The sequence below is a fragment of the Phacochoerus africanus genome, chromosome 2 (assembly GCF_016906955.1).
Source record: "Phacochoerus africanus isolate WHEZ1 chromosome 2, ROS_Pafr_v1, whole genome shotgun sequence".
NCBI classification, from domain to species: domain Eukaryota; kingdom Metazoa; phylum Chordata; class Mammalia; order Artiodactyla; family Suidae; genus Phacochoerus; species Phacochoerus africanus.
In genome coordinates this window covers 225,165,943-225,190,552 of record NC_062545.1, presented here as the reverse complement: position 1 = coordinate 225,190,552, position 24,610 = coordinate 225,165,943, and the positions used below count along the sequence as shown (strand labels likewise).

Sequence of the window (24,610 nt, the reverse complement as noted above, 5' to 3'; positions counted from 1 at the left end):
TACTAGGCACTACTGATGGTTGGCCAAGGCTGTTGATAAGTTTTAAGTATGTCTGGAGAATGGGGGCATTTGAGAAGTATCCCTCCACTCTGCAGTCACTGTTCAGCCAGCTCAAGTAATTATTTTCTTCCCTCTGGTGGCATACAGTCTCAGTATTGTTTGTGGAACCAGACTAGGAGACAGAGGCTTTGTAACAAGAGTTATAATCACGTATTTGCTGTGTGTTAGGTACTGTCCTAATACTTCATGGGTATTAATCATTTATTAGCTCTGTTTTATATCTGAGGTGGACACTAAGGCATGGAAAGATTAAGTGAACATGCCCAGAAACTTCTCCTTTAATAGTAGAGCTGGACTCTGAACCCAACCAGCTGCCGTTGCCCTGGTAGGAGGAGACCCTCCAGTAAAAAAAAGTGTTACTTTGATTGGCTTTCCTTTCTCTTCACACAATTGAAAAGTGGAGACTTTTCTACATTAGTTTTTGCCTTGTGCTACTTTACAGAATTATTTCATGGAGGATGAATTCATTTTCGTTTATGAGTGGGGGAGGAGAGTTGCATTAGAAGTACAAACAGGAGTTCTGGTTATGGTTTAGTAGTAATAAACCCAACTAGTATCCATGAGGACCTGGGTTCAATACCTGACCTCTTTCATTGGGTTAAGGATCCACATTGTCGTGAGCTGTGGTGTGGGTGGCAGGTGCAGCTTGGATTTGATATTGCTGTGGCTGTGGTATAGGCCAGCAGCTGCAGCTCTGATTAGACCCCTAGCCTGGGAACTTCCATATGCCACGGGTGTAGCCCTAAAGAGACCAAAAAAAAAAAGAAGTACAAACAAATAACAACTACCATTGGTCACACACTTTTTTTTTTTTTTTTAATGCAGAAAGGGAGAGTCTAAGACACTAAATACCAAACTGGTATCTCGGTATGTGGGTAGTATAATGGATTTTGAAAAATTGTAGGCGTAAGGAGTTCCCCATTCTGGCTCAGCTATATGAACCGGACTAGTATCCATGAGGATGTGGGTTAAATCCCTGGCCCCATTCAGTGGGTTAAGGATCCAGCATTGCCATGAACTGTGGTGTAGGTAGCAGTTGTGGCTCACGTCTGGTATTGCTGTGGCTGTGGTATAGGGTGGCAGCTGCAGCAGCTCCAATTTGACCCCTTGCCTGGGAACTTCCTTATGCCCCAGGTGCAGCTCTAAAAAGAAAAAAAGAAAAAAAAATTGTAGACTTAAAAAAATTTCCAGAGGCCTTCCTGTCATGTACAAACATTTTTCACCATGGGAACAACTATCTCATTGTTTCTTTTTTTGGGGGGGGGTCTTTTTAGGGCTACACCTGTGGCATGTGGAGGTTCCCAGGCTACTGGTCCAGTCGGAGCTGCAGCCACCGGTCACAGCCACAGCAACACCAGATCTCAGCCATGTCTGCAGCGTAAACCACAGTTCATGGCAACGCCGGATCCTTATCCCACTGAGTGAGGCCAGGGATTGAATCAGCAACGTCATGGTTCCTAGTCAGATTCATTTCTGCTGTGCTACAATAGGAGCTCCAACCTCATTGTTTCTGACTTCTTTGATTAATGTTGAAAATATTCATTACTTAATAAGTAGCATTGGTATATAATTGAATGACTATTTACCGAGTGCTCACTATGTTTCAAAGAGCTGTGAAGGAAGGAATGGGATAAACACTTAGGTTAATGTTATGGTCCCTGCTTCACAGTTAAGGAAGCTGAAGTTCAAAGATAGTAAGTTATGTAGGCAGTAAATGGAGAAATTGAGATTCGAACCCAGACTTTAAGGCCTGTGCTCTTACCACTCCTCTATGGTGTGGGTAGATGGGGAATTTCTTTTGGGCAGAGGCCATATTTTTTTCATCTTTGGTGAATGAATGACTAATTTGAAGATATATTAGGGAGTACCTGTATTCAAAAAATGTACAGTCTCATCAAGAGGATAATAATTATATGAGCTCGGTAATAAAGTAAGACAAACACAGAACATAGAGATGAAAGATGGCTTTCAGCTAGATAGATAGGTCAAGAAAGCCTTTATAAAGAAAGCTGTTGGTTTGTTGCATTTTTTTTTGTTTTTGATTTTTAATTTGGGGATAGGAGGACATTTTTGGCAAAGAGAATAGCCAGTTCATCTAAGTTATTAGCCAGAGAAGACAAGGTAGGCAGATAGGCAGTATATTTAGAGAATGGAGGAGTTTGTTTCAGATGGAGTGTGGTGCATGAAGAGAAAGTAATGGAAGTCCAGGCTAACAAGGAGATGGGGACCAGATTCTGGTTTCCAGGTACATTTCTTCAGCACCCTGAACTTCAGTCACGCTCTGGTACCATAATTTTGAGAGCACACTAGGTGAGAATTTCCCCGCCTCTTTGCCTTTTCTCATTCTTTCTTCCATAGTCTACAGTGCCCTTTCCTGCCTTATTCATGTGTAGTCTTCCCGGGATACTCCAGTAAGAATTAATTGCAGCTACTTGGTGGTCCCCAAAATGTGGCATATGTTTTTACTTCACAGTTATTTTCATTTGCCTTATGTAATTGTTTACATATTCTTTCCAACTAAAGGGTAACCAGATTTTGTGAAGGCAAAATCAGGTCTTCCATTTTTCATTATACCTGTTCTCTCAGTCCTGTGGGCCCAGTTTAACCTTTGCACATAATCAACATTTGTAATATTTTGGAATTAAATGAATAATGGTATAGAAAATTGTATTTAATTTCCCTGGTAAATGTTGAATTGGTGCCAAAAACTATAAAAAGAAGGAAGAGGTTTATGAGATTATTTATTTATTCATTTTTTGCTTTTTATGTCCACAACTGAGGCATATGGAGGTTTCCAAGCTAGGGGTTGAATTCCCAGGCTAAGGGTCGAATTGGAGCTGCAGCTGCTGGCCTGCACCACATCCACAGCAGCGCCAGATCTGAGCTGTATCTAGGACTTACACCAGAGTTCACGGCAGTGCAGATCCTTAATCCACTGAGCGAGGCCAGGAATTGAACAGGCATCTTCATGGATAATAGGTTTGCTACCGCTGAGCCACAACAGGAACTCCCAGATTATTCTTTATAAACATACTGACATTATATAGTATATATGTATAGTATGATGCTTGTAATGAAGATAAAGGTCAAAAGTAATTGTGCTAATTCTACCTTTTGTTGCTCATTTATTAAATATTGTGTATTGAGTAATAAGGAAATCATAGGCTCATAATAAATGTTAATCTCTTTTTATTAAGATGGGAATAGAATATTTTTGTGATCACTAAAATATTTTAAGATGATGACAGAGACATATTTATGTGTATTTACTCTTAAATTTTAAAAAGTTTATCTTTTACTTAAACACTGAGAGTATCCCAATGATTTATTGTAGACAGACAGTTCAATTGCAGTATAATTGAGTTATTAAAAGCAGTCAGATGCTGACATTGCCACATACTAATTGGGTGACTGTGGGCAAATTATTTAAATTCTGTAAATGTCAGTTTCCCTATCTTTAAAGTGAAATAAAAATATCCTGGATTATGATTGTGAAAATTCAATGAACTAATGTGGAGAAAGTAATTAATCATGTGCCTGATACACAATAATGCTAAGTAATTGTAATGATTTTTATTATTATACTTTTTAGCATTTATTTTAGCATATATTTATGTAGCATGAGCTTAGTAGAATTATCTTAATTTAGTATTATGGTTGATCATCTCAGTTCTAAAATTCTCTTTTTCAGCGTTAGTAAAATGAAGACAGTATACCTAAATATTACTGATTTTGTTTTATTAAACATAAGCTTATGGAGCTTATTCAAGACCGTGATGAATCGGTGATGAATATGAATAGACTATTCATAGAATGAAAATAGAAAATATTAAACAAAATGAAAAAGTGTTCATATTAATAATTATAAATTAAAATAAAAATAAAGTATAATTTTTCTTATCTGCCATACTCTGGGTTTTTTTGGCCATGCTTGTGCCATGCTGAAGTTCCCAGGCCAGGGATCAAACCTATGTCACAGCAATGACAATGCTGGATCCTTAATCTCCTGAGCCACTAGGGAGCTCCATCAGTTTTAAAAAATGTAATTACATAGGTCAGAGTTAAAGGGACATAAGTATACGCATGTTCTTTTTTTTCTTTTTTTTATGTCTTTTTAGGGCTGCACCCTCGGCATGTGGAAGTTCCCAGCTCAGGGTAGAATTGGAGCTGTAGCTGCTGGCCTACACCACAATCACAGCAACATGGGATCTGAGTCTCATCTTCAGCCTCTACCACAGCTCACAGCAACACTAGATCCTTAACCTGCTGAGCAAGGCCAGGGATCAAACCCGAATCCTCATGGTTACTAGTCGGGTTCATTAACTACTGAGCTACGATGGGAACGCCCTACTCATGTTATTCTTGATGATATAAATAGATATTCATAGATATTCTTGATGATATAAATACTTAGTAGGAGCCATACTGATATTTATATTGTTTGACATAGTAGTTCTACTCCTGGAAATATATCTCCTGAGATTAAAAGTGTGTTTAAAAATGTTTGTAGTAATATTATCCATAACAGTAAAACAAAACAGGAAATAGCCTAAAAAATAAGATAAATGACAATATAATAAACTAAAGGATTGTTATGCAGTTTTTTGGATTTGTTGTTGTTCTTTGTTTTGTTTTTTTTTGGCTGTGTGCATGGCATGTAGAAATTCCTGGGCCAGAAATCAAACCTGTGCCACAGCAGCAACCCGAGTCACAGCAATGACAGTGCTGTATTAAAAATGCACATTGAGCAATATAGGGGAATGCATATGTAATAATTTCGAGTGAAAAACAGAACACATTGTGCAGTTGTCATTGCTATAACTATGTAAAAATGTGTGAAACAAAGGATAATCTTTACAGGGATATGTAAATGAATTGTGTTAAATAAGTTGGATTATAGGTGATTTTTTTCCCATTTTGAAAATTTGTGCATAGTCAGTTCTTGAAATATTTGTGGAATTAAATGAATAGTGATATAGAAATCATGTTTCTTTTTTATGCCAAAAACTACTAAGAGAATGAATAGATTAATTTGATTATTCTTTATAGGCATATTGTACTGTAAAGTTGTATCATTGTCAACTTTTTTAAAAGTTATACATATCATAAATAGAAGAAAATCTTAAGGATAATCTTCGTATCTCTGACAGCTTAGCACAAAGTATCATTAAATTTTCTATGACATGAAATATAAATATAATGTGATATACATACATATATAAAAGAAAGAGAAGCCAGGCTTTAAAGGGTAGGATTATTTGTTTTTAATATGACTTCTCTATATTTTAGAATTGATAGATGTCACATGCACCCTGCTGCTTCTAAACCCAGACTTTACCACTGCATGGAACGTGAGGTATGTCATTTTTATCAGTGATAAAATGAAATTCTCTAAATTTCCAAAGATATATAAGCCCTATGAATTGATAGCTTTTTGAAAAATGAAATATAAATCACATATTCATGGCATCTTACGCTTATTTCTTCTATGCATTCCTTATAATATCTCCATGACAATTCTAACATACACTTTGCCACTTTTTGCATGTTTGTGTCTGTTCTCCTTAAACTTCTTGCTTGAAATACACATTTTCCTGTTGAAATATAGTCTGCCATTTCATACATGCTTTTAACTTCCTTCTTTTTTAGAAGGATAGGGGAATGAGCATAACTGGTTGGATTGTAAAGTGTTGGTTAGTATATTTAGGAAGCACTGCAGTGCAATAGAAAGTAAAGGTGAGCATTCAAGGTCATGAACTTTTAGTCTCAGTTTAGTAAGTAACATTGGGACCCTTTTGAGCAATTCATCTGAAGTATCTGACAACTCAGGATTTTGGAGAGGGACCACATTTTATTAGAAACTTAAGTTCTTTAATTCTGATTGTTGTAGCTTTAAACACAAAATACTCTATAGAAATATTAAAAATCAGACCAGGTTCATTTTTTTAATTGAAATTTTTTTCAGTCAAACAGTATGAAGGGGAATTGCTCATAAACCTAACTTCAGTGATGTTAATACCAGTTAATCTTGAAGCTGTAAGATGATTTAGCAAGTTTTGTGTTAGATGAATAGAAAGGAAATCTTGATTTTTATTTATTTATCTATTTATTTTGTCTTTTTAGAGCTGTACCCACAGCATATGGAAGTTTTCAGGCGAGGGGTCAGATTGGAGCTATAGCTGCTGGCCTACACCACAGCCATAGGAATGTGGATCTGAGCTGCATCTGTAGTCTACACCACAGTTCACAGCAACACCGGATCCTTAACCCACTGAGCAAGGCCAGGGATTGAACCCAAGTCCTCATGGATACTAATTGGGTTTGTTACTGCTGAACCATGACGAGAACACTGAAATCTTGATTTTTAAAAAATCCATTGTAGATAGGTATTCTAGTAAATTTTAATTTTGATTGGTAAGATTATCATATGAAGACATAGAATCATGAGTACGTTTTGAGCATAAAACAAGTATCTTTGGAAGTAAGTAGATCTAACCCTGTAAGGTCTCTTACAGATCAAATACCCAACATTTTATGTTTAATTGTTGGTGCATTTCTTCTGCAGTAACTCTGGGAATTATTGAATGAATTTTTGGCTGTATTTTATAAACTGCTAAAAGATGGTATAACATCAATAGTTCAATATATAGGTGTTAAATTTAAAGTCTTCGGGGAAAAAAAGAGGGGCAAAAATAAGTTTTTGAGCTAATCTCCTGTGATTACAGTGTTTGATGCATATAGAAAAAAAAGGACTGGTGCTTTTTTTGCTTGGAATTTGCTTTGAAAATTGGTAAATTAATTGATGAAGGCAGTTTGACTTCATATTAAAATTTTGTTTCTCCATTAGTTGATGAACATAGAGTAAGCAAACATCTTTGAGCAACTAGAATAGCTGACACCAGGCTCCAATGATTCATAGTCTTTACTCTTAGGCTAAAATGATAACTTTTATTTTACGCAAGTCTGAGATTTAGATCTTTTTTTTTTTTTTTTAATGGCTGCACTTGTGGCATATGGAAGTTTCCAAGCCAAGGGTTAAATTGGACCTGCAGGTAGCTGCTGGCCTACACCACAGCCACAGCAGCGTTGGATCCAAGCCATAGCTTGTGGCAATGGCCTATCCTTAACCCACTGAACAAGGCCAGGAATTGAACCTGCATCGTCACAGACACTGCTAAGTTCTTAACCCCCGAGCCACAGTGGGAACTCCATTATTTGTAGTCTTTTTTCTTTTTTCTTTTTTTTTTTTTGTCTTTTTGCTATTTCTTTGGGCCCCTCCTGCGGCACATGGAGGTTCCCAGGCTAGGGGTTGAATCACAGCTGTAGCCGCCGGCCTACGCCAGAGCCACAGCAGCGCAGGATCCGAGCTGCGTCTGCAACCTATACCACAGCTCACGGCAATGCCGGATTGTTAACCCACTGAGCAAGGGCAGGGACCGAATCCGCAACCTCATGGTTCCTAGTCGGATTCGTTAACCACTGCGCCACGACGGGAACTCCTTTTTTTTTTTTCTTTTTTTCTTTTTCTTTTTTGGCCACACTCATGTCATATAGAAGTTCCCAGGCCAGGGACTGAATCCGAGCCAGAGTTGTGACCTATGCCATAGCTGAAGCAATGCCAGATCCTTAGCCCACTGTGCCAGGCCAAGGATCAAACCAGTGCCTCAACAGAGACAAGCTGGATCATTAATCCACTGTGCTACAGTGAGAGCTATGAAGTTTGGTTCTGACACTGAGCTTGGAGACCTTGGCAGATTACTGAATATCTCACAGCTTCAGTTTCCTCATCTTGAAACAGATAATATTGGGTAGTACCACATGTGATTTTTATAGATCAGAAATAATTAAATCCAAGCATCCAGATCCTGGTTTTTAACGCCATTCTCTAATAAATGGAACTGGGCATGGAGAAGTGGTTGATTCTAGGACTAGGCCAGAAAGTATACTAGATGATCCTGAAACATCTTAGAGAGCCAAACAGTAAGTAAGTGCTTCCAGCAGTCAAAGCTAGACTAGTTTGAGCAGTAAAATAACATAGTATTGTATTATACCCCAGAGTATAAAATGGATATCCGTAAGTCCGTACTGACACAAATTAATGCTTGAATAAACAAATGAGACAATAGACAAATCTCCCATATAGAAGAATTCCAAATAATTACCTAGAGAAATCCCTTCAAGGAGATGGAAAATATCTCCCTTACACCCCTTAAGTGTAACCTCCTTCCAAAAAGTAGAGAGGAGGAATATGGCTTAGACTGCCTTAGCCAGGTAGGTGTATTCAAGGTCAACATCAGCAGTGACAAGTCATGTTGATATTATGTACCTCTGATATGATATAATGAAATGGCACTTTACCTCTGTGGTTGCCTTGAAACCCATAACCATCAACCTAGTTTAATCATCAGAAAAATACACAAAATATTTGATCAGTACTCTTTAAAACTGTCAAGGCTGGAGTTCTCACCAGTGGGTTAAGAATCCCACTGCAGGGAGTTCCAGTTGTGACTCAGCAGGTTAAGAATCTGACCAGTATCTGTGAGGATGCAGGTTTGATCCCTGGCCTTGCTCAGTAGGTTCAGGATCCGGCATTGCCACAAGTGTGGTGTAGGTCCAGATGTGGCTCAGATCCTCCATTGCTATGGCTGTGGTGTATCCTGGCGGCTGCAGCTCCAATTTGACCTCTAGCTTGGGAACTTCCATATAATGCAGGTTCACCCCCACCCCCCCAAAAAAAATCTGACTGCAATGGCTCAGGTCCCTGTGGATGTGCCAGTTTAATCCCTGGCCTGGTGCAGTGGGTTAAAGGTGCCCGCATTGCCAAAGCTGCGGCTTGGATTCAGTCTCTGGCCAGGGAACTTCATTATGCCACAAGTGTGGGCTTAAAAACAAATAAACAAAAAAATTTCAGGCCATCAAAAACAAGGTATATCTGAGGAATTGAAAGGAGTCTACAGAGATATATATATAACAACCAGATGTAATGAGATGCCCTGGTGGGACCTTGGAATAAAAAAAGGACATTTGGTAAAAAACTAAGCTATTCTGAATGAAGTATGGACCCCCAGTACTAATCTCTCAATGATGGTTCATCAATTGTGACAGACATACCATTTAGTAGAAAATGTTAATAATAAGAGAAACCAGGTACAGGGCATACGGAAATTCTCTATACTATCCTTAAGAACTTTTCTGTAAATTCAAAATAATTCTAAAATAAAAGGTTTATTTAAAAAACAAAACCAAAATGTGTATCAGCAGTTTTATATGATTCAACATAATATTTATAGGATCGTTGTGAAAATTAAAGTAGAAAATATGTCTAAATCACTTAACACAGTGTTTGATTCAGAAGTGTTCAATAGGAGTACCTGTTGTGGCTCAGTGATGAACGAATCCAACTAAGAACCAAGAGGTTGTGGGTTCGGTCCCTGCCCTTGCTCAGTGGGTTAAGGATCTGGGGTTGCCGTGAGCTGTGGTGTAGGTCGCAGACGCAGCTTGGATCCTGCATTGCTGTGGCTCTGGCGTAGGCCGGTGGCTACAGCTCCGATTGGACTCCTAGCCTGGGAACCTCCATATGCTGCGGAAGCAGCCCAAGAAATAGCAAAAAGACAAAAAAAAAAAAAGAAATGTTCAATAAATGGTAGTTTTTATGAGGATGACTCTTATCATTGTTATTTCAGACAGAATAATTGAAGATTGAAGTGAGGGGAAGGAGACATTTGTTTATTCAGTACTTGCTATATGCCAAGTACTCAGCTAACTAGTGGAGATTTAGCTGTGGACATGATACACACAGCCCCTGGTCTCCTATAAATTTTGGATAGAGGGACAACAGAGAGAAGCCATAACTAATAGTTTGTGATGGAAGAAAAGGCATAAAAACTTTAAAAAATAAGATAAACTTTACAGAAATATAAAGGCACAGGAACTCATATACAGGACGAAAATACACTACTCACCTTAGTAAACTCTGAAGGCTCCTCTGGGTGTGTTTTATCTCTAGGCAAGCTGATTTTCATTGTGGTAAACTGGAGTCTTCAAGGGAAAGTAATGAGATTTTTCATATACTGTGTTTAATTAGTAAGTGAAATATGTAGCAAAAAATTTAAAGGAGTAACTTATTTGAAAAATCTGTTATGTAGGAAACCTCATTCCTTCTATCATTCTGCTTTTTATTGTTTCTTAAAACACATTTTTAGTCTTCTCCCTACTTCCATCTTTTAAAAAGTCAGCCCTCACATAATTTCATCCTTTAACGAGGTTGTGTGGTAGCATAGCACTGTTCCTTACTAGTCTGCTCTCTGTCCCAAATAACCAGATGCTTTGTCCTTTCCGAATTAGTTTTTCCACAACTATTTGATGATCTTTACTTCAGGCCTTCTTCTCTTAGCAATGGATCACCTAAGGCCTTTGGGATGAATATAGAAGCCCAGCTTATTCAATATGCCAGAAAATAAAGCCACCTCAAATCTAAGACAATACTCTATTTCCTTAATATTAGTTTAAAAAAAAAAGGAAAAAGGGATTTTTTTAGGCTAATATCAATATGTAACATTTAAGGCTTGTACTTGAAATAAGGAAATTTCTTCTGAGGATTTTAATTTTTCAATTTAGTTACATATTTTTAAAATAACATTACATGACATATTTTAATTTATAAATTCTTCATTTCCCTACTCATGTTTCATTAGACAGTTGAATTCAAACTTCTCACAGAGTTTATTGACATCAGTGACTTTGCCATCATGAACACTATTATGGGGATCATCTAGTGCTATTCTCCAGAGCATCATGTTTACTTATATTTAAGCTCCTTTGGATACAGCACTTTTCAAATCCAGGAGTGACTGGAAATTTTTTCTCAGACTAGATTCTTACTTGAATATATTAAAGCAGATGGGTTTTTTTTTTTTTTTAATCTCTAGGTTATACAATAGCTATAACTTAACCACTTGCCATATTTCTTTTTCAGTGATCTTTTAAAAGCTTGTTTATAACCAGATCCAACACCTACCATGTTCAGTCCTCCCCCCAGCAATGTTTATTAAATTGGTAGTAAAATTTTACTTCCTTTTTTAATGATTCTACCGGGTCATCATTTTCAGCACCCATATATGCCATTGATTGGGGTTGTTTCAGGCTAAGACGTAGTCACAAATACTACTTTGTTGTTCGAAACAGAGATAAGTGAATGTCCTCAATAAGAAACTTTGTCAGTTATAGGTGACTTCCCCTTTTCTGAAGGAAATTTTATTTCACCTTATATAGAGACATATATGGAAATATAAGTAGGCAGTTGTAAATAAGAATAGGTTATAAACTTAGTAAATGGAAATTTGGGCCTTATAAATTCTATACAGTAGTGGCTTTTAAACTCTAGTGTGCCCTGGAAGACTTGTTAAAACACATTGCTTTACTCCTCTGGAGTTTTTGATTCAGTGGGTCTGTGGTGAGGCTTAAATATCTATATTTCTCACAAATTCCAAATGATTGATGATGATATTACAGTTAAGGGACCCTACTTTGAGAAATAGTGCGCTCTAAAGTAGTTTAAATTCCATAGAACAATATTTTGCCTCCTTTTACACTACAGGTGTCATTGTGTGAACAGATATCACTGATTTCATAAGAAAAAGGATCTAGAACTGAAAAAGTAATTGGTTGTTGTATTAAAATATTCTTTTAATGGCATGGATTTCCTGTACACTGAAAGAAAAACAATAAGCCATTTTTCAAAGCAGCCATAAACCTTAGTGTCACTTAAAATCATTTTATAGAGTGAAATCATTGACCTAAAATAAAATTACTGTAAAGTACAAGTATTTATTATCACTATTTAGTATTTTCATTAAAAAGGAAGTTATTTTCCTTATCAAATAAAATGTTAGAAATAGTACATTGCTGTTGGAGAGAAATATTGTGATATTTAGGAACTGGATCCATCTAAATAGGTGAGATAAAAGCTGGGCTCTCATTTTGAGAATTAGTATCTCAAGCTTTCCTGAAACCCACTGGGGAGTTTGGATGTTTTGAGTACTATCTGCCCTGTCCTCCTTGCTCAGTAAACACTGCACTTTCCATTACCCTCCCCCCCCCAAAAAAAAAGAGAGAGAGAGAGAATTAACATCTCTAAAATAAATGATCAGCCCTACCACAGGAAAGACACTTTAAGATTAATAAATACTAACAAATGACCTAATTTTATTATAAAAGAACTTTTTTTATAAGTTGAAAATGGAAGTATCATCAGTAGTATCAAAGCTTATTAACAAAAATTTACCTGGAAAATCAAGTCTAAAATTATATTTACATGAGAAATAGGTTGAGATCTCTTGTATGATGATATTCTTTATAATTGTGCTGAAGCTTTGAATGGTTTTAAAACAACAGAAAACTCATAGTTCTTTTACTTCTGTTTATATTTCAAAAAGAAATGGTCTAGTGTATTAAGAGCCATCCAGCTCTTTCTCCTAGTAATAATGTCTTTTGGAAACTTACCCTAACTAGTAGTACAAACAAAAGAAGTTATAAGCTTAAAGCTCTTTGTTTCAGAATTCTTTGAGGATAGAAAAAAATTGGAAGCAACCTAAAATGTCTAACTATACAGGGAAAGGTTGTTAAATTACAGAATAGCTGCTGGATGAAAACTACTTGACCATTTAAAATGTTCATTTTAAAGATTATGTAGAACTGTGAGGTAATTTTTTTTTTTTTTTGCCTCTTTAGGGCCACACCAGTGGCATATGGAGGTTCCCAGGCTAGGGGGTCCAGTGGGGGCTGTAGCTGCCAACCTAGGCCAGAGCCATAAGCAACTCAAGGTCTGAGCCACACCTGCAACCTACACCATAGCCGGATTTTTAACCCGCTGAGGGAAGCCAGGGATCAAACCCATGTCCTCATGGATACTAGTCAGATTCATTAACCTTTGTGCCATGATGGCAACTCCAGTGAGATAATTCTTAAGATATAAGAGCAGAATATAAAATTTTAGATAAAATATATATGCATATGAGAAAAGGGAAAAGGGAAAATTCAAAAATGAAAATAATAATCTTGTTAGGAAAACAATTGAATGAATTATTTTTTTCCTTACGTCTCAATCCAAGATGTTTACATGTGTGTTTTTTGGTAATGAACTAGACCATATCAAGCCCTACTTAGGAAGCTAGAGCAATTCACGACTAGTATTGGATCTGCTCTAAAGATATTGATGTAAAGCCTAAGTTTTGGAAATGATAGAAGTCAGAAAACCCCTTTGCCCTCTACCAAATAGATAATTAAAGTTCCACTCTTGATTTAAGAGCTTCTGTTTCTTTTTTTAAATTTGTTATCTTAAGACTATGAAAACACATTCTTGATTATTGTATGTGACATTTATGAGAGTTTTTTTTTTTCTAATTCTTAGAAATTCACTTCACAACAGTTGTATTATTGGTCATGTACTATGTTTGTACAGAATAATAAAGTAATGGTTCTCCTTATTTTACTTTTATAGAAAAGAGCTGATCCTCTCTGGCACTTTAAATCCAATTAAGGACTTACATCTGGGAAAACTGGCCTTAACTAAGTTTCCAAAGAGTCCGGAAACATGGATTCACAGGTATGGTTAATTTACACCATAGGATTCTTAGGATTTAGAATGGCTAGATTAAAAAAAAAAATTCAGAATATGAAACAGGATTACATCCTGGTTCAGAGTATGAATTCTGAAATCATATTATCTACATTTAAACATAGATGCCATCACTTACTACCTCTGTGATCTTAGGGAATTATTTAACCTCTTCAAACTTTGGCCTTCTCATCTGTAAAATGGAAATAGATTACACCTATCTCAGAGTTAATGGTTGAGTTTACATGAGATAATGCATGTAAACACTCTGCAATGCCTGGCATATATTAAATATTCAATAAAATGTAGCTGTTCTTATTAACTATCCAAAGCAGTCATGGAAATTCCATTTATATATTCAACTATAATGAACACCTTGAGTTTTATTAAACTTAGGTTTAATTCATTCAGGTGTGTTCCTGGTAAAGATGGTGGTGGTGGTGACTGTCATTAAACTTAACCAAATATGGGCAGCTGAGGTGAATGGTGTGTACACTGAGCCAAAGTTGCTAAGAACATAAATACAAAGAATATTTTTTGGTGAAAGGCCTGAGGCAAATAGCCAAAGTACACATAAGAACTCTTTTCAAAACCCTGTCCATGTGGAAACATCTTCCTCTTGATCCCATGTAACTACTCTGTTTTGTCTAAAATGAAGTGTTGAGGGTTTACTGGTTGCAGTCAGTGGGCGATTGTCTGAAGAAATCTGTTTTCAGTGGTTATTAAGCCACTTATAACTTTTCTTAAATCCTGAGCATTTTTAGAATCTTAAAGTTAGTTCAAGGTATCTTAGGTGTAATCTTGACTCTGGCTAGCATTATAAATCAGCTACTTACAGATGATATAGCTAGCTATATTTTCTCCCTTACTAGAAATTGGGATGGCACGCTTCAGAGAGGCATATCATTGTGTGTATAGAGGTTAGGAAAAAGGGGTGGTGGCAAGGGAAGGGAATTTTTATATATGCATCTATCAATTTATTGGCTTGTCTTATATTTTATAAAGTGAGTTCTGGTTGTTAAAAATAACTTCTATTATTTTAAAAGGACAAAATGGGTTTTCTTACTCAGTTTCTTGTATCTTTGTGTTGGAAATTTTTAGTCTAAAAAGAGCACTTTCTTGTGAGAAAATGTTTGTAAAAACTAAAGACTTTAAGTGGTTAGAGACACTTTTTTAGTGCTTTTTATTTAAATGTATGCTAATGAAAATCTTAAATAGATAAGGGGAAAATCTGTGGATAAAGACATTTTAAAACCTCAACGGTTTAACTAATTATATTTGTTTCAAGATTCTATGCTGTAATACAGAAATATTGCTTCATGAAAGCTTTCTTAATGTAGATTCTTGTTTGTAAACAAACAAAAATACATATAGGGCAAGGCATGCACATATAATTAAAGATGTGAACCATGCTCCTCTTGCAATATTTTTTAAAATTTCTCAATGAATTTTATTACATTTATAGTTGTACAACAACAATGACAACCAAATTTTGTAGCATTTCCATCCCAAACCCTCAGTGCATCCCACCACCCCCAAACCTATCTCTTTTGAAAACCTTAAGTTTTTCAGTCTGTGAGTCAGTATCTGTTCTGCAAAGAAGTTCATGGTGTCCGTTTTTTAGATTCCACATGTAAGTGACAGCATATGATGTTGGTGTCTCACTGTCTGACTGACTTCACTTAGCATGATAATTTCTAGGTCCATCCATGTTGCTGCAAATGCTGTTATTTCTTTTCTTTTAAGGACTGAGTAATATTCCATTGTGTATATGTACCACATCTTCTTGATCCACTCCTCTGTCGATGGACATTTAGGTTGTTTCCATGTCTTGGCTATTGAAAATAGTGCTGCAATGAACATTGGAGTACATGTGTCTTTGTGAATCATGGTTTTCTCTGGATAGATGCCCAGGAGTGGGATTGCTGGATCAAATGGTAATTCTACTTTAGTTTTTTGAGGAGGCTCCATACAGCTTTCCACAGTGGTTGCACCAATTTACATTCCCACCAACAGATAATGTAGGGTTCCTTTTTCTCCACACCCTCCCCAGCACTTATTGTTTTTGGACTTTTTGATGGTGGCCATTCTGGCTGGTGTAAGGGGGTACCTCATAGTGGTCTGGATTTGCATTTCTCTAATAATTAGTGAAGATGAACATCTTTTCATGTGTTTTTTGGCCATCTGTATGTCTTCTTTGGAGAATTGTCTGTTTGGATCTGCCCGTTTTTCAATGGAGTTGTTCATTTTCTTGGTATTGAGCTGCAGATGATGTTGATAAATTTTGGAGATTAATCCCTTGTCAGTTGGCTTCATTTGCAAATATTTTCTCCCACTCTGTGGGTTGTGTTTTTGTTTTGTTTAGGATTTCCTTTGCTGTGCAGAAACTTTTAAGTTTAATCAAGTCCCATTTGTTTATTTTTGTTGTCATTACTCTAGGAGGTGGATCTGAGAAGATATTGCTGTGGTTTATGTCGGAGAGTGTTTGGCCTGTGTTTTCCTCTAAGAGTTTTATCGTTTGTGGTCTTATATTTAGGTCTTTAATCCTTTTTGAGTCTATTTTTGTGTAGGGTGGTAGGAAGTGTTGTAATTTCATTCTTTTCCATGTGGCTGTCCAGTTTTCCCAGCACCGCTTATGGAAGTGGCTGTCTTTTCTGCACTGTATATTCTTGCCTCCTTTGTCATAGATTAGTTGACTGTAGGTGTGTGGGTTTAATTCTGGGCTTTCTATCCTGTCCCACTGATCTATATTTTGTCTTTGTGCCAGTACCATACGGTTTTGATGACTGTAGCTTTGTAGTATAGTCTGAAGTCAGGAAGCCTAATTCCTCCAGCTCCGTTTTTCTTTTTTAGGGTGTCTTTGGCTATTCTGGGCCTTTTGTGCTCCCAAACAAATTTTAAAATATTTTGTTCTAGTTCTTTGAAAGATGTCCATGGTAATTTGATAGGGATTGCATTGAATCTGTAGATTGCCTTGGGTAGTACAGTCATTTTGATAATATTGACTCTTCCAATCCAAGAGCATGGTATGTATTTCCATATATTTGTGCCATCTTTGATTTCTTTCATCAGCATCTTACAGTTTTTCAGAGTTCAGGTCTTTTGTCTCTTTAGGTAGGTTTACTCCTAAGTATTTTATTCTTTTTGATGTGATGCTAAATGGGATTGCTTCCCTAATTTCTCTTTCTGATCTTTCTTTGTTAGTATATAGAAATGCCATTGATTTCTGTGTATTCATTTTGTATCCCGCAACTTTGCCAAATTCATTGATGAGCTCTAACAGTTTTCTGGTAGCATCTTTGGGATTCAATAGATGTAGTATCATGTGATCTGCAAATAGTGATAGTTTTACTTCTTCCTTTCCAATGTGGATTCCTTTTATTTCTTTTTCTTCTCTGATTGCCATGGCTAGGACTTCTAAAACTATGTTGAATAGTAGTGGCAAGAGTGGACATCCTTGTCCTGTTCCTGATCTCAACGGGAGTTCTTTCAGCTTTTCACCGTTGAGAATGATGTTAGCTCTGGGTTTGTCATAGATGGCCTTTATTACATGGAGTTCGGTTCCCTCTGTGCCCACTTTCTGAAGGGTTTTTATCAGAAATGGGTGTTGGATTTTGTCAAAGTTTTTTTTCTGCATCTATTGAGAGAATCATGTGGGTGTGTTTTTTTTTGTTTGTTTGTTTTTTGTCTTTTGGTATTTTCTAGGGCTGCACCTGCAGCATATGGAGGTTCCCAGGCTAGGGGTGTAGCTGCCAGCCTTCACCACAGCCACAGCAATGCCAAATCCGAGCCACGTCTGTGACCTACACCACAGCTCACGGCAATGCTGTATCCTTAACCCTCTGAATGAGGCCAGGGATCAAACCTGCAACCTCATGGTTCCTAGTCGGATTCATTAACCATTGAACCATGACAGGAGCTTCCAAGAATCATGTTGTTTTATTTGTCAGTTTGTTAATGTGGTGTATCACACTGATTGACTTGTGGTTTTGAAGAATCCTTGCATCCCTGGGATAAATCCTACTTGATCATGATGTACAATTCTTTTATTATATTGTTAGATTTGGTTTGCTAGTATTTTGTTGAGGATTTTTGCATCTATGTTCATCAGTGAAAATGGCCTGTAACTTTCTTTTTTCTGTGGTATCTCTGTCTAGTTTTGGTATTAGGGTGATGGTGGCCTCATAGCATGAGTTTGGGAGTGTCCCTTCCTCTGCAATTTTTTGGAATAGTTCCATAAGGATAGGTGTTAGCTCTTCTCTAAATGTTTGGTACAATTCACCTGTGAAGCCATCTGGTCCTGGACTTTTGTTTGTTGGTAGCTTTTAATCACAGTTTCAAATTCAGTACTGTGACTGGTCCATTCATCTTTTCTATTTCATCTTGTTTTAGCCTTGGAAGATGGTACTTTTCTAAGAATTTGTCCATTTCTTCTAGGTTTTCTATTTTATTGGCATATAGTTGAATATAGTAGTCTCTTGTGATCCTTTGTATTTCTGTGATGTCCCGTGTTACTTCTCCTTTTTCGTTTCTAATTTTATTGATTTGTCTTCTCTCTTTTTTTCTTGATAAGTCTAAGTTTTTATCAATTTTGTTGATCTTTTCAAAGAACCAGCTTTTCATTTCATTGATCTTTTTTATGGTTTCTTAGTTTCTATCTCATTTATTTTGCACTGATCTTTATGATTTCTTTCCTTCTACTAACTTTATTTCTTGTCTGTTCTTCTCTCTATAGTTGCTTTAGATATAAAGTTAGTTGTTTATTTGAGGATTTTTCTTGTATCTTGAGGTAGGCTTGTATTTCTATAAAATTCCCTCTTAGAACTGCTTTTGCTGCATCCCATAGGTTTTGGAGTGTGGTATCTTTGTTGTCATTTGCTTCTAGGTATTTTTAAATTTCCTCTTTGATTTCTACACTGATCCATTGGTTGTTTAGTAGCGTGTTGTTTAGTCTCCACGTGTTTGTGTTTTTTGCAGTTTTTTTCTTGTTGATTTCCAGTCATACAGCGTGGTCAGAAAAGATGCTTGATACGATTTCAAATTTTCTTAAAGTTGCCAAGGCTTGTTTGTAGCCCAGTATGTGATCAATCTTGGAGAATATTCTGAGTGCACTTGAGAAGAATGTGTATTCTGTTGCTTTTGGATGGAATGTCCTATAAACATCTATAAAGTCCATCTGGTTTAATGCTTCATTCAGGGCCTGTGTTTCCTTATTGATTTTCTGTCTGGACAAACTGTCCATTGGTATGAGTGGGGTGTTAAAGTCCCCCACCATTATTGTGTTACTGTCTATTTCTTCTTTTAAGGTTGTTAGCAGTTGCTGTATATTTTGTGGAGATTCTATGTTGGGTGTGTAGATATTTAAAATTGTTATATCTTCTTCTTTGATTGATCCTTTGATCATTATGTAATGTGTTTCCTCTTCTCTTATAATATTCTTCATTTTAAAGTCTATTTTGTCTGTTATGAGTATTGCTGCTCCACCTTTCTTTTGGTTCCTGTTTGCATTTTATTCCATCCTCTCACTTTCAATTTGTATGTGTCCCTAGAAGTGAAGTGGAAAGATAGCATATATATGGGTCTTGTTTTTGTATCCATTCAACCAATCTATGTCTTTTGGTTGGGGCATTTAGTCTATTTACATTTAAGGTAATTATTGATAAGTATGTTCTTATTGCCATTTTATTAACTGTTTTGGATTTGTTTTTGTTACTCCTTTTTCTTCCCTTCTCTGTTCTCTCCTCTTGTGGTTTTATGACTATCTTTAGTGTCACATTTGAGTTGATTTTTCTTATTTGTGTGTGTATCAATCGTAGATTTTGAGTTTGCAGTTGCCTGAAGTTTTGGGTTTTTTTTTTTTTTTGTCTTTTTGCTATTTCTTGGGCCGCTCCTGCAGCATATGGAAGTTCCCAGGCTAGGGGTCTAATTGGAGCTGTAGCCGCCAGCCTACACCAGAGCCACAGCAACATGGGATCTGAGCTGCATCTGCAACCTACACCACAGCTCACAGCAACACCGGATCCTTAACCTACTGAGCAAGGGCAGGGATCGAACCTGCAACCTCATGGTTCCTAGTCAGATTCATTATCCACTGCATCACAACGGGAACCCCCGTGCTGAAGTTTTGATAGAGGAATATATGTGTGTGTGTGTGTGTGTGTGTATGTTTTAAGTTGTTGGTCTCTTAATTGCAGGTGCATCTCCAATGTCCTGCATTAGTATCCTCCACTTCTCACGATTCATGATTTTGGTAGCATAGTTTTGCATGGATGATTTCTATCTTTACTGCATATATGCCCTTACTGGTGAGCCTTGTCATTTGTAGTATTTTTTTTTCTGGTTTTCGCCTTTTTTTTTTTTTTTTCAGCCTAGAGAAGTTCCTTTAGTATTTGTTGTAAAGCTGGTTTAGTGTTGCTGAATTCTCTTAGCTTTTGCTTATCTGTAAAGCTTTTGATTTCTCCTGCAAATCTGAATGAGATCCTTGCTGAGTAAAGTAATCTTGGTTGGAGGTTTTTTCCTTTCATCGCATTAAGTATGTCATTCCACTCCCTTCTGGCCTGCAGAGTTTCCACTGAAAAATCTGCTGATAACCTTATCAGGGTTCCCTTATTTTGTTTCTTTTCCCCAGCTGCTTTTAGTATTTTCTCTTCTCTTTAATTTTGGTCAGTTTGATTAATATGTGTCTTGGGGTGTTCCTCCTTGGGCTTATTTTATATGGTACTCATTGCACTTCCTGGATTTGAGCAAGTGGTTCCTCTCCCATATTAGGGAAGTTTTTGGCTATTATCTCTTCTACTATTTTTTCTGTCACTTTCTTTCTCTTCTCCTTCTGGCACCCCTGTAATATGGATGTTGGTGCATTGAACATTGTCCCAGAGTTCTCTGAGACTCTTTTCATTTGTTTTCAATCTTTTTTTCTCTTTTCTGTTCCGCATAAGTGATTTCCTCTACTCTGTCCTCCACCTCGCTTATTGGTTCTACTGCCTCCTGTATTCTGCTGTTGGCTGCTTTTAATGAATTTTTTATTTCAATTATTGTGTTTTTCATCTCTGCTTGCTTAAGTTTTAAATCTTGTATTTCTTTGCTCAGTGTTTGCTGTAAACTATGTCTTTGCCTCTGGTTTATTTCCAGTGTCTTGCATCATCTTCAGCATCAACAGTCTAAATTCTCTTTCCTGGAGGCTGATAATCTCTAGATCACTTAGCTGTTTTGGGGGGGGGGGTTCTTTATCAGTTATCTGAGTTATAGTTCTCTGCCTTTTCATTTTTATAGGTTTTTGGTGTGGTGACCTTTATACAGATAATAGAGTTGTAGCCTCTCTTATTTCTGGTGTCTGCCCCCCTTGTGGCTAAAGTTGGTACAGGGGCTTGCTGTAGGCTTCCTGATGGGAGGGACTGGTGCCTGCCCACTGGTTAGGTGTGTGGTACTTTGTTTCTGGGTGAAATTAGAGGTGGCTAGGTGCCTGGGGGATCTTTAAGCCACCTGTTTACTGATGGGTGGGGCTGCAATCCCAACTGGATTATTGTTTGGCCTGTGGCTTCTCAGTGCTGATGGGTGAGTCCAGATTTTCCCTAAATGGCCACCTCCAGAGAAATGGAGAAATGGCCATGCTGATCAGTATTCCCAAGAGCTTTGCCTCTAATGTCCTTCCCCCACAACAAGCCACAGTCACCCCCTGTTTTCCCAGGAGATCCTCTAAGAACTGCATTCAGGTCCACCCCAGATTCCTATGGAGACTCTTCCTTACCCTAGGACCCAGTGCACCTGAAAGTCTGTGTGCGCCTTTCAAGAATGGGGTCTTCATTTACCTCCATCCCATGGAGCTTCTGTGCACAAGCCCCACTAGCCTTCAATGCTAGATGTTCCAGGTCCTCTTTCTCCCAATGCCAGATTCCCCAGGCGTGGGGATTTGACTTGGGGCTCAGAACTCTCACTCCTGTAGTTTAGTCTTTTTGATAGTTATTTTCCAGTCTGTGGGCTTCCTACCTGGGAGGTGTAGGGTTGCTTATATCACAGAATCGCCCCTCCTACCTCTTGAAGTGGCCTCCGCTTTGTCTTCTGGAGTAGGATATCTTTTTGGAAGTTTCCAGTCCATTTGGTTGAAGGTTCTTCAGCATTTGGTTGTAATTTTGTTGTTTTTATGAGAGAAGTTGAGCTCCAGTCCTTCTATTCTGCCATCTTAGTCCTGTCTCCTCCTTTTGCAATACTTACTAGCCATTATTTAATATCCCCCCTACCCAACACACACATAACACACACACACACAGACCAGTTGCCTTTACATTTCCTACGCATATGAAGTTTTGGAGTTGTCATTTTGAAATTAATGACATTCTCTTTTTGACAAATCTTAACATTTTAGAAAGCTTTCTCTTTAATCTTTGTCCGCCCCCCAATCCATGATGCTAAAATTAATTGTATTTTTAAAAACAAAAATAATAAAACAGTTCCCCTGCCCCAAAAAAAAAAAGACTGAAAACTGGACCAATAGGTATTATTTTGTATTGTCTATGAACTGAAATTAAATTAAGAACAAAGGAAACTGGTGAATTTCCTCTCTGGTTTATTTTCCTCATTTCTTTCTCACGTGTAACCTTAACAGGCGATGGGTGCTACGACAGCTAATTCAGGAAACTTCCTTGCCTTCCTTTATGACCAAAGGAAACTTGGGAATAATTCCTGCAGAAAGGACCCAGCAACTAATACGAGAAGAGATGGAGGTCTGTGGTGAAGCAGCAGGGAGGTACCCAAGTAACTATAATGCCTGGTCCCATCGCATCTGGGTTTTACAGCACCTGGCCAAACTAGACGTCAAGGTAGGGCTGTTATTCTGTGTCTCTAGGCACTCCCTGTCTGCCATTTAAATTTTCTGATAGTGTAGTAGTTCCTTCTCAGAGGAGCTTTAAAAGAGAAAAGTAGAGGAACTAGTGGCCCAGAATCCCAGAGAGGATTGTGACTGCTGGTACCTCCATGGAAACCTTGGCATTTTTTAAAAAAAGTTTGCATTCCTCACGAGCATGGTTTTAACACTCTTAAGGCTAGTGCATTTGTAGAGAAAAGTAGGTTTATGCGGTAAGGAAGACTGAGCATATCATTTTTCCCTGAAACATGAAGAGATTATTAAGCATGATAGAATTGAAATTGTTCTTTCTTTGGTAGCCTTTTTTAATATGACAATGTGATAAGTCAGCTGGCTTTCTTTTCACAATCTCCTCTTCTAGGGAAGGAGCAGAAGATCTCATTCAGGTATTCCTAAACTTGGCTGAGTCTGTAAATTATTTGTGAATTCCTAAGTCCCACCCCAAGCCTCCTGAATCAAAATGAGGGTAGGATTTACAGATCAGTATTTTTCTCAGGCTCAGGGGGTTATTTGGAGGCAGAGCCAGGTCGGAAACTGTTACAGCCTAATCCTTGTAGTTTAGAAATGAGGAGATGGAGGTCTCCAGAGAATTTTAATGGCTTGAAGTTACCCACAGTTGTATCATTTATTATTCATCAGAATGGGAACCAGGTATCCTTGTGCTCCTTCTTCCATTCTACAGCTCCTCTGTTTTTTCTTTACTTCCTATGGTATCAGTGCCTTCCTGGCTTTCCAGGCTTGAGACTATTTAAAGGGGTCAGAATGCCTGATGTAGTGCTTTTAGATTAATGGGGACGCATTCTCTAATTTTTATTTATCACTTATTCTTCCTACATCTCTCTTCAGGTTCCCTCTCCCCTCTTTGTGTCCTAGCCAGAGATCCCTCCAGAATAAATAGGACAGCGTTCAGTTCTGAAGGATTTTAAGCCAAAAGTTCTGGAAGAGCAGCCTTTCCTTCCAGTTTACATGGCTTTGCATTTCAGGAAGGGAGGCCACCTAATGGAGTGGACAGAAAAAAGACAGAATCACATTGGCCTGGGCCCAGATTCTGGCCCTGGTAGCTGTGTGTGTGTATAATAAGGCTTTAATGTTTTCGTCTATAAAATAGAGGCTCTACTGCCTGCCTCCATGGATTATTGTGAGACTTGCTTGTGTTAATGTTTGTAAAGTACTACACACTTAATAGAAGCTCACTAAATTTTAGTTCTTTTCTCTGCTCCCCATAGATAGAAAGTTTATGTGAAACTTGGTTACCAGTTTGCTAAGTTACCTTAGTGCAATTCAGTCATGAAAAAGTACTGAAAGCCTATCATTCCTAGACACTGTCCTGAATACTGGATGTAGCATAAAGATAAAAAGCTTGCTCTCAGCAAATTGAAAACCTAGTTGAAGAAACAGATACTGACAGTCACAAAGCACTGATATTTGCAGGAACTGAGGGATTATCAGGGTACAGTGGGAACACAGAAACGGCTCCTCGTCCAGACTGAGCTCATTGGAAATAGCTATCAAGGGAGGGGTGCTACATTGCCAGGAGTCTGGAGGGATGACTCCTAGTGGGTTGTGGGGAATATGGAGCACTTTAAACCCAGTCATCTTAGCTCCACAACTTTATAGCCTGTGAGAGGTGGAGGGGAGAGGGTTGAGGATAAAGGAAGACAGAATCCAGGTGACCTGAGAGGTCTTTGGAAACTTTCCTTCCTTGATGTGGACCTTGTAAAGTGGCATTCCCATAAATCAGGAACACAGGGCCAAGATGATATTTTTGGTTACTTGAGGCCATCCATGTTAAATATTTAAATTTTAAAATATTGTGAGAGTTCCCTGGTGGCTCAGTGGGTTAAGGATCCAGCATTGTCACTGCTGTGCCCTGGAAACTTCCACATGCTGTGGGCACGGCCAAAAAAAACCCAAAGAAAATAGTGTTATTTTTGAGGGTGGGGTAGAATGAAACAGTCACAGTTGAACAGAGTTTATTACTACTAGCTAATAAAAAGTCGATGTGGGAGTTCCCACTGTGGTGCAGTAGGGTTGGCGGCATCTCTGCAGCACAGTGGGTTAAGGGTCCAGTGTTG

At 37.6% G+C, this 24,610-nt stretch overlaps 1 protein-coding gene across 1 annotated transcript in view; it reads left to right on the top strand.

The window, feature by feature from the left end:
- Positions 1-24,610, top strand: part of PTAR1 (protein prenyltransferase alpha subunit repeat containing 1) — a 51,686-nt gene that overhangs the window by 17,918 nt on the left and 9,158 nt on the right. Inside the window, exons 3-5 of the mRNA XM_047767752.1 lie at positions 5,350-5,416; positions 13,559-13,663; positions 22,278-22,491. Coding sequence (XP_047623708.1) covers positions 5,350-5,416; positions 13,559-13,663; positions 22,278-22,491 — 386 coding nt within the window. The remainder of the gene's footprint in view (positions 1-5,349; positions 5,417-13,558; positions 13,664-22,277; positions 22,492-24,610) is intronic.